The 12,555-nt window shown below is 34.6% G+C and overlaps 2 protein-coding genes across 3 annotated transcripts; both read left to right on the forward strand.

The window, feature by feature from the left end:
• Positions 1 to 3,613: 3,613 nt before the first annotated feature.
• Positions 3,614 to 11,806, forward strand: ASNSD1 (asparagine synthetase domain containing 1). Of its 2 annotated transcripts, none has more exons than XM_039844239.1 (6): positions 3,614 to 3,759; positions 5,447 to 5,503; positions 6,755 to 6,830; positions 7,422 to 8,998; positions 9,294 to 9,475; positions 11,447 to 11,806. In XM_039844239.1, exons 4-6 carry the CDS (start codon positions 7,514 to 7,516, stop codon positions 11,730 to 11,732), a joined length of 1,953 nt encoding a protein of 650 aa, XP_039700173.1. In that variant the 5' UTR covers positions 3,614 to 3,759; positions 5,447 to 5,503; positions 6,755 to 6,830; positions 7,422 to 7,513; the 3' UTR covers positions 11,733 to 11,806. The 2 variants fall into 2 exon arrangements, with proteins under 2 accessions (XP_039700173.1, XP_039700174.1); XM_039844240.1 differs by having other exon boundaries at positions 3,643 to 3,759; positions 5,450 to 5,503.
• ASDURF (ASNSD1 upstream open reading frame) lies at positions 3,615 to 7,755 on the forward strand. Its single transcript, XM_039844253.1, has 4 exons — positions 3,615 to 3,759; positions 5,450 to 5,503; positions 6,755 to 6,830; positions 7,422 to 7,755. The coding sequence occupies exons 1-4, from the start codon at positions 3,664 to 3,666 to the stop codon at positions 7,490 to 7,492; spliced, it is 297 nt and encodes a 98-aa protein (XP_039700187.1). The 5' UTR covers positions 3,615 to 3,663; the 3' UTR covers positions 7,493 to 7,755.
• Positions 11,807 to 12,555: the final 749 nt, after the last annotated feature.

Genomic DNA, 12,555 nt, shown 5'->3' on the forward strand with positions numbered 1-12,555 from the left:
CATCGCTTTTATAAAATGGTCAATGGTGAACAATGTATTATTAAATAGAATGAAATGTATTAAGAATGTAGTATCAGAGAAAGAGTGTATATATATATATGTGTGTGTATATATATATATATATATACACACACACACAGACATATGTATATGTATACATATATATACATATATATATACACATATATACATATATATATATAGCATTACTGAACATGAAATTATCCTTTTAAGTAGAATAAACAACAGCAACAGATTTAAATGAAAGAAAGAAGAATAGCCTAGCTAGGTGTATGGTGGGCCGCTGATTGGCAGTCTGGAACCAGTTAAACAAGACTGATACTAAGTGTGACTTCAAGCAATGCAGGAGTTACAGCAGCTGGGCAGGGGGAATAGAAGCAACTGGAAAACCATGAAAAAAATAAGATAAAACTTGAAAGCAGTTTAGCACCATACTAATATGATTATCACCACTTTGTTTAGTATTGTCATCTTGGGTGATTCCTGTAAATAAATGAAAATATCAGAACCAGGCAAAGCCATAAGCAACAAACCACTCTCCAAAAAAGGTAAACAACTATAGAAAAATTAGCAGTGTTTCTGGCCACTCAGTAGAATCAGTTCAAACATTAACCAGAGTTCCCATTCTGGCAGACAATGCCAAAGAGGGAGGGGTACAAAGTAGACCCATATACCAGTAAGCTCTGTCTCTTCAGCCCTACAGATAAGCCTCACCATCATCTCCAAACAATAATTAAAATGTCATCCTATGTGTCGGGGAAGGCATGTTCCTAGGTTCCTATCAGCTCGATTGTGGTGAACCCTAAAGGTTTGGAGGAATGGAGCTGGTAGGTAGTTAAGAAAATATCAAATTTTAGTTTTTATTTGGTATAATATTTGGCAGTAAAGTTTTTAAACAATATATCTTGTGATAAGCCTTCCAAACTGAATGTATTTTGCCAAAATTTAAACATATTTCATAGTTTCTTTTCAGGGCTAGGTATTATAGACCAAGGCAAATAAAATCCACTTTTGTCAAATCATCTTCAACTTACTGTAATTCCTCAAGTGTTTTTTCTTTCATTGTGCTCTTTTATATTTTGAAACAGTGACACTTTACTTTAGAACTTTTTCCTCGCAAAACAAGACTCACCCCACTACTTTGCATTCTCTACTACTCTTGCCCTTAATGTGATCTTAGCCACCCAGATTAATTATAACTTTTAACCAATTTAATAACTTCTATTTCATAGAGAGACCTGGAGGTAGATAATTGAGAGCTGTCATATGCACACATTTTAGCAGACAAATAAAGTTCCTTAATATACATAACACAACTATCTACAGCCACACACATTCCCTTTATACCTTCTGAAAGTGGCAAAAATGAACATGTCCCATAACATTACCCAAAAGGATAGCCATTCTATGGCATATAAAAACAAAAAGCAAAAACATAGAAACTTAAAATTATGCTTTCATTAGTCATTGTTTCAGTATTCAGCTTTTAAAATAAATTATCTAGTTATCTAATTAATCATTAATTCACTCAATTTGATATTATCTCAGGGTTTTAAGTCACCTAAAAATTTTGGAATTGTGTTTTAACTTACATGGTACAAAACATAATTACTGTTGATACAAAAAGTTTGTCTGAATAATTACTCACTTTAGTGAACACAAATTTACATTTGTCATAAACTTAAATATTCTATAGCAGTAATGCCATCTTATTTAATCAGTAAAACAATATAAGAATTAGGAAATTCAGATTAAATCATCTCTTCATGAAAAAACAAATCTAAATATCATAAAAATAAAACACATACCTGTATTTTACTTTGCATTGATAAACACATTTACTTTCTTAAACCCAAATTATTAATCCAGTCTGATTTCTCCAAAAGCTCACCTTAATTAGATAAACTTGGATTCTGCAAATGTTTCTAAGCTAGAAGTTTTTGTAAGAAGGACTTTTTTTTTCCCCTTAAAAGTATAGCACATCTAAAGTATTAGAAATTCTGGGATTTTTTTAAATTTTGGGATTTATACAAGTGCATATTTATATCTATAGACTATCCTTTAATTTAAGAGACATTATGAAATTTATTAATACCCTCCAGAAATATGAAAAATTTTACATTCTCATACAGCAGGGTGTGAGCTGTTCTAAATTACGGACACACAGACACACAAAGAGTTTATAGCTTCACTTTTACAATCTCATTCCCAGGTTGAATGTAAACACAGAAACATAAAAACTCACCAGCCTAGATCTCAAAAAGCCGTTCTCCTTCCCAGTGGACACAATATTCTTAATTAATTTGAGCTTGCAAAAGACAAACCAAAAGACTAAACACCTGGATTCTCTGCTATCTCTCTTTTCAGAGACTAGATCTCCATAATCCAACCAGTGTCACCAAATGATTAGACCACAAAAACAAATTCCCAATCACTGTTGCTACCAATGTGGAATAACTTAGCTGTGTACAAATCAAAAACAAAAACAAAAATTTTCAAATCATTAAAAAGGAAAAATAGTAAACTTAGTTCTATAACCACTTACAATTTACTCAAAGAGCCGATAAAAGATAAGCCTTGACTTTAACAACGCACAAGGTACACTTAGCATAGGGTTTGGCTCCATCATGTCAGTCCGCTTGGGCAGCTCTATGGAAACTTGAGATTTCCGGTGTTAAAGTATAATTTCAAAAATATAAAATCATGTCTCTCATGTAAAAAAATAAATATATGTCAAAATTTTATTCAACTCATTAACTGATGAGGGAACAGGTAAGACATTAAAACAAATTTAAAGGGTCTATGAAAAGCCAGGCCTCTATTAGTAAAGAAATGTTAGCCTAGAATTGCAGAGTTAAATACTGATTAATGTCTTACAGAACAATAAATCATAACTTTGTGGGGCTATCTGGTCCACCAAATAGAGATTATTTGCATCTCTGCAGAACAAAAATCTACAGATTAACCTCAGACCCTACAGAATTGTAAAATAAATAGCCCAGTCAATAGAAAGAACACCCAGTAATCTCTTATCTGTTCCCAAGTTTTGAATAATTTTTCCCACAGGAGTGAGATACTGCAAATACTGTGTGAGATGTACTTATACCAAAAAATATTATTCCTTTATCCAAAATTCTTATTTAACTAGGCATCCTGAATTTTTCTTTTCACCCTAATAACACACTTTACCAAGTCTTTACAGTTCCGTTGCCCATATCTCTCTTAAATCTGGGCCTAGCTTCATATCCTTGCCTAGATAATAAATATTAAGTAGTATTTCTACTGCGCTTCCATTCTCATATTTACCATTGGGGGGCGCGCACAACTCACAGTCCAGTGGTGAAGAGGTCACAAAAGTCTTTCTGCATCGGATCCGCTAGGGCACTGTTCTGGGACCTCTCAGACTTCACTACCCGGCTCTACCCGCGCGCTCTCTAATCATCTGTCCGCAAGCGCGGAACTGCTCCCGGGCCAGACCCGGACTGCGCAGGCGTTTCAGTGAGCGCGCAGACGCTATTGGTAGGACTTACCGGAAAGGCAAAGGGAATGGGTGGTGCCCCGGGAGCGTGCGCGCGCTGAGGCTGGGGGCTGGAGGCGGCAGGGGCGCGAGCTCGGCTCCGCATCCTGCGTGTTTTGCATTCGATGGAGATGCCCTTCGGAGAGGCACGCCCGGAAAACGGCGCCGGGCTAGTCCCTACCGACAACTCGGCCCCTCACAAAGTGGATCTTAGCAGCAAGGTGAGTACAGGACGAGGCGGGAAGGCCCGCAGTTCTGGACAGGGCGCCGCTGGGCCCAGAAGAGGTCCACCGCGGCAGCACGGCCCAGTCTCGGCTTCGCCAGCCGCTTTGCTCCTTTTATTCTTATCTCTGAACAGCTACAGTTAAGGGAGACCCGGAAACTTTCCCCAAAATTAGAACCATTTGGCAGTGGGGCGGAAATTTGATTAGGATTAAACTTTAGAAATACTGCCCACCCCAGTTCCGCTGCCCATATTCTCCACCCCAGAAAATGTCACCACCATCCCTCCAGTTGTCTATGCCAGTTAACTTAGGAGCCATTCTTGATGGCCATCACGAAGTTCTATCCGTTCTACTTCTGAAATTCATTTCACATATGTCCTTTTATCACTATGTACACTCTTACCATTCTAAACCAGCCACCTTCATCTGCCTACCATTGGGAACCCTGCAGAGGCTTCCTTATTGACCTCTCATCCATCGTTATCTTCTTCCAATCTGTTTATTCTCCACGTTAGCCAGAGCAATGATCTTGAAACATGTATCTGGTTATTCCAACACCTCCCAAAAAAGGGGTAGAGAAGCCAATATAATATAAATCTTAACTGCCATGAACATTCAGAACCTTTAAAAATATAGTGGAGATGGGGATGATTATAGCATTTCAAGTTTCTAATCCCTCAGTATCACACTTTCCTTGTGTGAAATAACTAGAAATGTATGTATGCCTGCCATTCCTAAAATGAGTAGGAAAGCATTGTTCAAACATAGGTTTCAAGAAGGTTGTACAAATTGGGTCTTGCAGTTCAACTCAGTCTAATCAGTTAACTACACTGTTATGTTAACTGGAGAAATAGGTGTATACACTCGTGGGGCGGTGGGGTGAATTTTCAAACCACACACAGCCCATTCTGATTACTAACATAGCAAGCCACTTAAACTAATGTATGACAGATCCCTGAGGTGTGTGAAGTAGGACAAAGATTATAAAAACTGGTTTTAGAGGCACTAGTGATACCATGTAACAAGTCATGTTCACAAAATTGCCTCCATTACTGAAAAGAATTAGGCAGTAACTTAGTTTACACTAAGTTGAGGCCTCTCCTAGTAATAAAAAGTGAGACCCCCTGCTCTCTAGTCTTTGACATACAAAGATGAATAAGGAAAGATAGAAGGTGATAGGTCTCACTACCCCTTGTAGAGTATTTAGTACTACTTGCTTGGTCTGAATGCCTGGCTGCACCATTTAGTACATAAATTGTGAAAAGCGTTGGTATTTGGAGGGGAGGAATATAGCCTACCCCTTATCCCATTTGCTATTTTTTATTTTAAAAAGCTAAAGCTTAACTTATAAGATATCATTGAAAAACTGGTGCGTATTTTTTATTTTAAGTAAAAGGTATAAACTTTGTTTAATAATGATGGCCCTTGCATGAATGCCAGTTACCAATACCAAACCCTCTCTCTGGGCTCAATGGGCTAACACTTTGTAAGTCTAATCACTGTTTCCTCCTTCACCTTTTCCACACCTGCACCCTCTCATAGACTGATGTTGAAAATCTGTATTCACACACTGCCTGTTTGGACAATCAGTACATTATAGCCCCTTATCCCATTTCATCTTTAATGGGCCCTCCTTGAGCATACACTGAGAACCTCTGATTTAAGATGTTTTTCTTTATTTCAGTAGATTAAAGAACAAAAAGTTGTTGTGGATGAACTTTCTAACTTGAAGAAAAACAGGGTGAGTTATTAGAGTGATTCTGAATAGTTTACAGGAGGGTTTGATTATATCTTAACTATATACTAAAGTTATAAGAATTTTATATAATTTATAAGATTTCCCCATCTATTTAAATTGCAAAAGTGAGAAGTGTCCAAGATTTCATATACTTATGTTACATATAGATATATATCTATATGCTAATCATAGTTGATGATATCTTTTTCCCATCATATATAATTCGCATTACCTTTGAACCAAGTGATACTAATTGTATTATACTATCTTGGAGCTGTAATCACTATTGATATTTATTTTGTACTTGAATTTGATGTTTTCTTTATAAACAAATGAACTTTAAAGATACTGAGAAGAGAGGAAACTATTCCTTTAAGAGAAAGTGGATAATTATTGAAAAACAAAAGGATAAATTACTTTCCTTCCCACTCCCCAAATTTTTTTACACAAATTTTCCAAATATTTAACCTGGTTATTTAATGTCATTCCGTTAATATATTCATAGATAAGATACTGCTTCATTTGTAGTTATACTATAAAAAATTACATTTTAAAGTTCATGAAAAAATGATTTTGAGCCCTTTAAAGCATTTAAAAATTTTTTGATAACTGACAGATTAGACAATCCTGATATTATCACTTGTCTAATATTAGAGGTTAACGCACATTTTAATTGATACAGACTTTCTAGAGAGCAAATTGGCAGAATGTACCAAAATCTTAAAGGTATGTAACAGTTTGACCTAGCAGTTCCATTTATAGGAATTGATATTTAGGAAAGAATCATGGGAGTGCACAGAGATTTAGTTATAAAGATGTTCATCACAACATTGAATTACAATAGTGAAAAGTTGGTAACAAATATCTAAAACTTGAGAATTGACCAAATAAACTGTAATATGTTAGACTCATACAGTAATGTTGTAAAAGAATTTAAGAGGAAAAATAGTATTCTTAATATATTGTTCATTGATAAAAGCAAATTATAAATTTGTAGTTATAATAGAAGCCCTTTTAGTTGAAGAAAAATGGTATTATGGTATATTCAGAGGAAAAAGTTTTACCTGTGTTAATGGTAGCAATTACTAGATGGCAGGATAATGAAATGGGTTAACTTTCGATTGTTTATCTGTATGCTAAGGTATTCTGAACATGTTACTGAAGTTCAAGAATAAGTGATAATAGGGTTCAGAGTTTTGACATCTGTTGCTTTTTATATCAAATCATAATATTAGCCTAAATTATGTTTTGCAGAAAGTATATAGACAGCAACAGAACAGCAACATATTCTTTCTTGCAGACCGAACAGAAATGCTTTCTGAAAGCAAAAGTAAGTTTTCTTGGTGTATTATATGGAAACGCACAGGAAGTGTTTTGTAGGCTTTCTATAGACTTTCATGGTAGTACCTGAATTATACTGTCTTTATCTAAATGTTTAATATATAGCTAAAGATTGAATGGTGGTATACCTGTTAATAAAATTAATGTGTTTGGTTTTCTTCAAGTTAGCCTTCCAAAGAAGAGACTATGGTAAAAATAAAATCAAATAAAAATGTAGAAAATGTGTTAGAAAGCAATAATTATTAATGTGTGCTATAGAGTTTTAGACAGATCTAGGTATAAAAAACTTTTTATCACTTTCAGTCTTTATGACTTTGCATGAATTACTTTGAGCCTCCAAAGCCGTGTGGGTTTTAAATAAACTGCCTGGGCCAAAATAAGCATTTAATAAACAAACTATTTTCCTAAAAAATAAAAACGTTCATCATTAGAAGCCTGTTGTACATTATTACTTGTGCCAACAGTGCATTATACTCAAATGGTTTGATCTTGGTAAATAGCCTATGTTGCCCTGTGAATTACTAGGTAAAAGTCTAAGAATTTTTATTTAACTTAATATTTCTTCTCCCTTCCCCCACAGATTTATTGGATGAGCTGAAAAAAGAATACCAAGAAATAGAAAACTTAGAGAAGACCAAAATCAAGAAATAGTCAACTTGATTTTACATAACAATGTGTGGCATTTGTTGTTCTGTAAGCTTTTCTGTCGAACATTTCAGCAAAGATTTGAAAGAGGATTTACTACATAATCTTAAACGACGGGGACCCAATAGTAGCAAACAGTTGTTAAAGTCTAATGTTAACTACCAGTGTTTATTTTCTGGTCATGTCCTTCACTTAAGAGGTGTTTTGACTGCCCAGCCTGTGGAAGATGAAAGAGGCAATGTGTTCCTGTGGAATGGAGAAGTCTTTAGTGGAGTAAAGGTTGAAGCCAAAGAGAATGATGCTCAAATAATGTTTAATTATCTTTCCTCTTGTAAGAATGAATCCGATATTTTGTCACTTTTCTCAGAAGTCCAAGGTCCTTGGTCTTTTATATATTATCAAGCATCTAGTCATCATTTGTGGTTTGGTAGAGATTTTTTTGGTCGTCGTAGCTTGCTTTGGCATTTTAGTAACTTGGGCAAGAGTTTCTGCCTCTCTTCAGTTGGTGCCCAAATGTCTGAATTGGCCAATCAGTGGCAAGAAGTTCCAGCATCTGGAATTTTCAGAATCAATCTCAAATCTGCTTCCATTTCCAAATCCGTGGTTTTAAAATTGTATCCTTGGAAATATATTTCTAAGGAGAATGTTATCAAAGGATGTGTTAATAGCCTAACTCAAATTTCAGCAAACTTGCCAACATTTGTATCAGTGGTAGCAAATGAAGCCAATCTATATCTAAAAGAACCTGTTGTTCCTTTAAATATGATGTTGCCACAAGCTTCACTTGATATTCATCGCAGTAACATTTCCAGCACCCCACCTACAAGAGAGACACTTCAGGTCTTTCTAACTGATGGAAACATGAAAGAAATAGTTCAGCAGTTCATTGATGTCCTGAGTATTGCAGTCAAGAGACGAGTCTTATGCTTACCTAGGGATGAAAACCTGACACCAGGTAAAGTTTTGAAAACTTGGAATAGGAAAGCAAATGTTGCAATCCTGTTTTCAGGAGGTATTGATTCCATGGTTATTGCAACCCTTGCTGACCGTCATATTCCTTTAGATGAACCAATTGATCTTCTTAATGTGGCTTTCATGACTAAAGAAAAGCCTATACCAACTGGTCTTAACAAAAAAAGGATAAAACAGAAAAATTGTGAAATATTTTCTGAAGACTCCTCTAAAAATGCTGCTGCTGGTCGTGGTGGTGGTGCTGCTGCTGCTGCTGCTACTAGTCCTGATAAACAATTCAGTGTACCAGATCGAATCACAGGAAGAGCGGGACTAAAGGAACTGCAAGCTGCTAACCCTTCCCGGATTTGGAATTTTGTTGAAATTAATGTTTCTCTTGAAGAACTGCAAAAATTAAGAAGAACTCGAATATGTCACTTAGTTCAGCCCTTGGATACAGTGTTGGATGATAGCATTGGCTGTGCAGTCTGGTTTGCTTCTAGAGGAATTGGTTGGTTAGTGTCCCAGGATGAAGTGAAATCATATCAGAGCAATGCAAAGGTATGTCACAGTATATCTGCTCAGAAGAATTTCTGAGACCTAATTTTGACCCTTAAAGTGTTTAGCATTTAGGTTGCAAGAATATAGCATATTTTAGTTGCACTTAAACTACAATACAATGTTTATGACTTTTTAAAAATTGGGCATATTTTATTATTTTATGACTTTGTGGTTTTTCTCTGAAAATGTCTTTGAGGTGATAATTTTTTAAGGTTTGCTTTTGTCTTAGTTGTTTTCCATACCGTATAGTAGGTAACATTTTTTTTTTAATGTGGATTTATTTAAACCTTTATAGGTAGTTCTTACTGGAATTGGTGCAGATGAGCAACTTGCAGGTTACTCTCGTCATCGTGCCCGCTTTCAGACACATGGGCTGGAAGGATTGAATAAAGAAATTGAGATGGAACTGGGTCGAATTTCTTCTAGAAATCTTGGTCGTGATGATAGAGTTATTGGTGACCATGGAAAAGAAGCAAGGTAACTAATTCTCTGAGTGTTGGGTAATTTTGTAAAAATAATAAACTAAACAGATTTTTAGGTTCCTTTTTTCTTTAAAGATTGTTCAAATGAATAATAGTAGAAACAATAATACTTTGGCTTTACATAACAAAGACAGCAGCAAATCTGGGAAGGAGTTAGAGGAGTGGTTATTTTCCAGAATCATTCTCCAAGAAATGTCTTTTCCGTGATTTTCAAAGATGATACAATAACATGTTTGCTTTTAAGACGACAAAGAAAAAGACTGTAAAGCTGAGATAGTGAAATACCGAGAGAAGCTATTTAAAGGGTTTTGTTGTTTTAAATGTTTGCTTTCCTCCCAATAAGGGCATAGGCCCTACTCCCAAGCTTTCTCCTCCAATGTCATATAACCCAGCTTTGTCTCTAGACATTTCTGTATATGTAGATCCATACTGATTTAAATGGTGGTTCTAGTACTGGATTTCCCTCTGTTGTATTTTGAACATAATTTAATTGTATGTTGCAAGTTACCTAAAACCTTCAAAGAGATCAAGGCACTTTTGTATGTATATTCTTTTTTAATGTGGGGGTTTATTTTTACCTACAACATATTTCTGATGATAGTAAACAAGTGCTTGAATACATCTTTTTAAAGCATTGAGGATAAAGGAAGATGTATCATTTAGTTATAAAAAGCGGAAATTTGTTCAAGTAGGTTAATTTATTAAGTGGTAGTTAATTACAAAAAATACAAGCATGCAAGGACAGGGAGTCCAAATAAGTTTTGTGGGAATTGGAACATAATACACCTTTTCTGAGACTTCATTGTTTCTACTTTAGTGTTCCCTCTTTCCACTGAACCATGGTTGCCTTTACATGGTTGTCATAGTTATATTGCCAGTTCTGACTACTGTGTCATTATTCTAGCATGATTTTCAAAATTTATTTATAAAGAGATAAATAATGCCACAATACAAAATCATTAAAATGTTTTCCTTTTGAAGGATATATGTGTGTGAGAGACAGAGAAACAGAGACAGAGAGAGATTCAATCCATTATTTCAGCTAGATCAGAGAAAAGGAATTTATTTTATTTAGTAAAAGCAGTTAATTCTAAAGGTGCCATATGATACTCTCAAGTAAAAATGTGTATGAAGAATGTTTAAAACTGCTCATACAGATAATATAGTGACTAGATCTAAATAATCATTTTATTATGTATTTTTGCATACATATTACCAGTTATCTATTGATCAAATTTTTATATTTAAATATGCTTTTACAATTAATTATTTTTATAAAATATTACGTATAACAAATACCTTTACTTTTTCCAATCTCTCTGAGCTTGAATAAAATTATAGTAAAATAGAAACACTAGTATAACTATTGTATTTTGAAGAATGGGAAGAAGGGAAAATGTTAAAGCATTTTAAACAGAAAAAGAACAGAATTTTCTAGGAAATCAGGGAAGCCAAAAAGGCAGAGAGTTATTTTTAAACTCTAATACCTTGTTCTATTGCACCAGATCGTCACCATTTAAACAGTTTAAATGTAATTAAGTAATTTCGATACATACAGTTTTACCATAAGTAAGTATTTCCCAAGTTCAGGATTATAGAGCCCTTCTTTATTGGTTTCATAGACATAATAAAGAGCAGATATAACTGACTTATGAACATGCTTGTTTCCAAGGCATCCCCAAAGATAACTCATGAAACAATTTGAAGTATTTTCTTGACACCATAGGGCTAATTTATTTAGACAAAATTAATTTATTTTGTAGTGTGAATATTAAAATTACAAGTTGTGAAATACTTAATGTGATTAAATTTTAGCTATAAAATTGTGTAAATAACCAGAATATTTTTTAATTGAGAAAAATAGCACCCTCAAAAATAATTTTAACATTGCGTAAAATGCAAAAGAAATGATCATAACAGATTGATTTCATTTTATATAGTGGTTATATTTATCTATTTATTTTAGATTTCCTTTCTTGGATGAAAATGTTGTCTCCTTTCTAAATTCCCTACCGGTTTGGGAAAAGGCAAACTTGACTTTACCCCGTGGAATTGGTGAAAAACTAATTTTACGTCTTGCAGCAGTGGAGCTTGGTCTTACATCCTCTGCTCTTCTGCCGAAACGGGCCATGCAATTTGGATCCAGAATTGTAAAAATGGAGAAGAATAATGAAAAGGCATCTGATAAATGTGGAAGGCTCCAAGTCATTTCCTTAGAAAACCTTTCTATTGAAAAGGAGATTACAGTGTAATATTTTACAAGGTAATAACATTTATTGAATAATGATTATATAAAAATAAAATACTCTGCTGCTTTATTATTGTATAATGTAGTGGTCTCGAAGTTCATTACATGAATTTTTTTTAACTGTGCAGCTTAATTAACCAATTTAGTCGAATTGACCATCTACAGAAAGATTATACTTGAAAGAACTCGGATATTTTAAACTGTGATATTAACATTATTTTGAATTCTTACATGGTAATGTCCCACCAGCAACACTTAAAGAAGGCAGCTTTTACTGACTCTTTTTACTGTAGCTACATTAAAAAATAACTCAATTCGTTGTCATCAGGGTCATGGCTTAGATGGCCTTATTTGACAAATGAGAGAACTAAGGTTTAGAGAAGCTAAACAATTTGCTTAAGGTTCACACTCCTGAGCAATACTTGGTACTTATACTTCATCTCTTTAGGCAACTCGTTTTCTCACTCAGAACTTTCGAAGACTATTTTAAACATTCTCCTGTCCCACAAATCTCTAAGGTCCCTCTCTTTGCCCTTTTCTCAGCTTATGACCTGAGCTTTTCACAGAGATCAAACTCATCAGGCCATGAACTGCCTCTACTTTCCAACACCAGAACTTCTAACTTACCTGTAGCTATACCCATCCTTTCTCCTTTCTTGCCACTAGAAAGGGAAATGTGTCCACACATCAAAAGGCTATGCCTCTACCTGTTCTCTGTATCCCAATTGTTCCTGCCTATCAGAAACCTTATACTCCTCTCTCTAGTATCTTCAGCCTCTTCTTTTCTGTTGATTCTTCGTATCATTTAAAATGTTCTAGTCTGTACT

The sequence above is a fragment of the Pteropus medius genome, unplaced genomic scaffold (assembly GCF_902729225.1).
Source record: "Pteropus medius unplaced genomic scaffold, Ma_sr-lr_union100, whole genome shotgun sequence".
Taxonomy (NCBI): Eukaryota; Metazoa; Chordata; class Mammalia; order Chiroptera; family Pteropodidae; genus Pteropus; species Pteropus medius.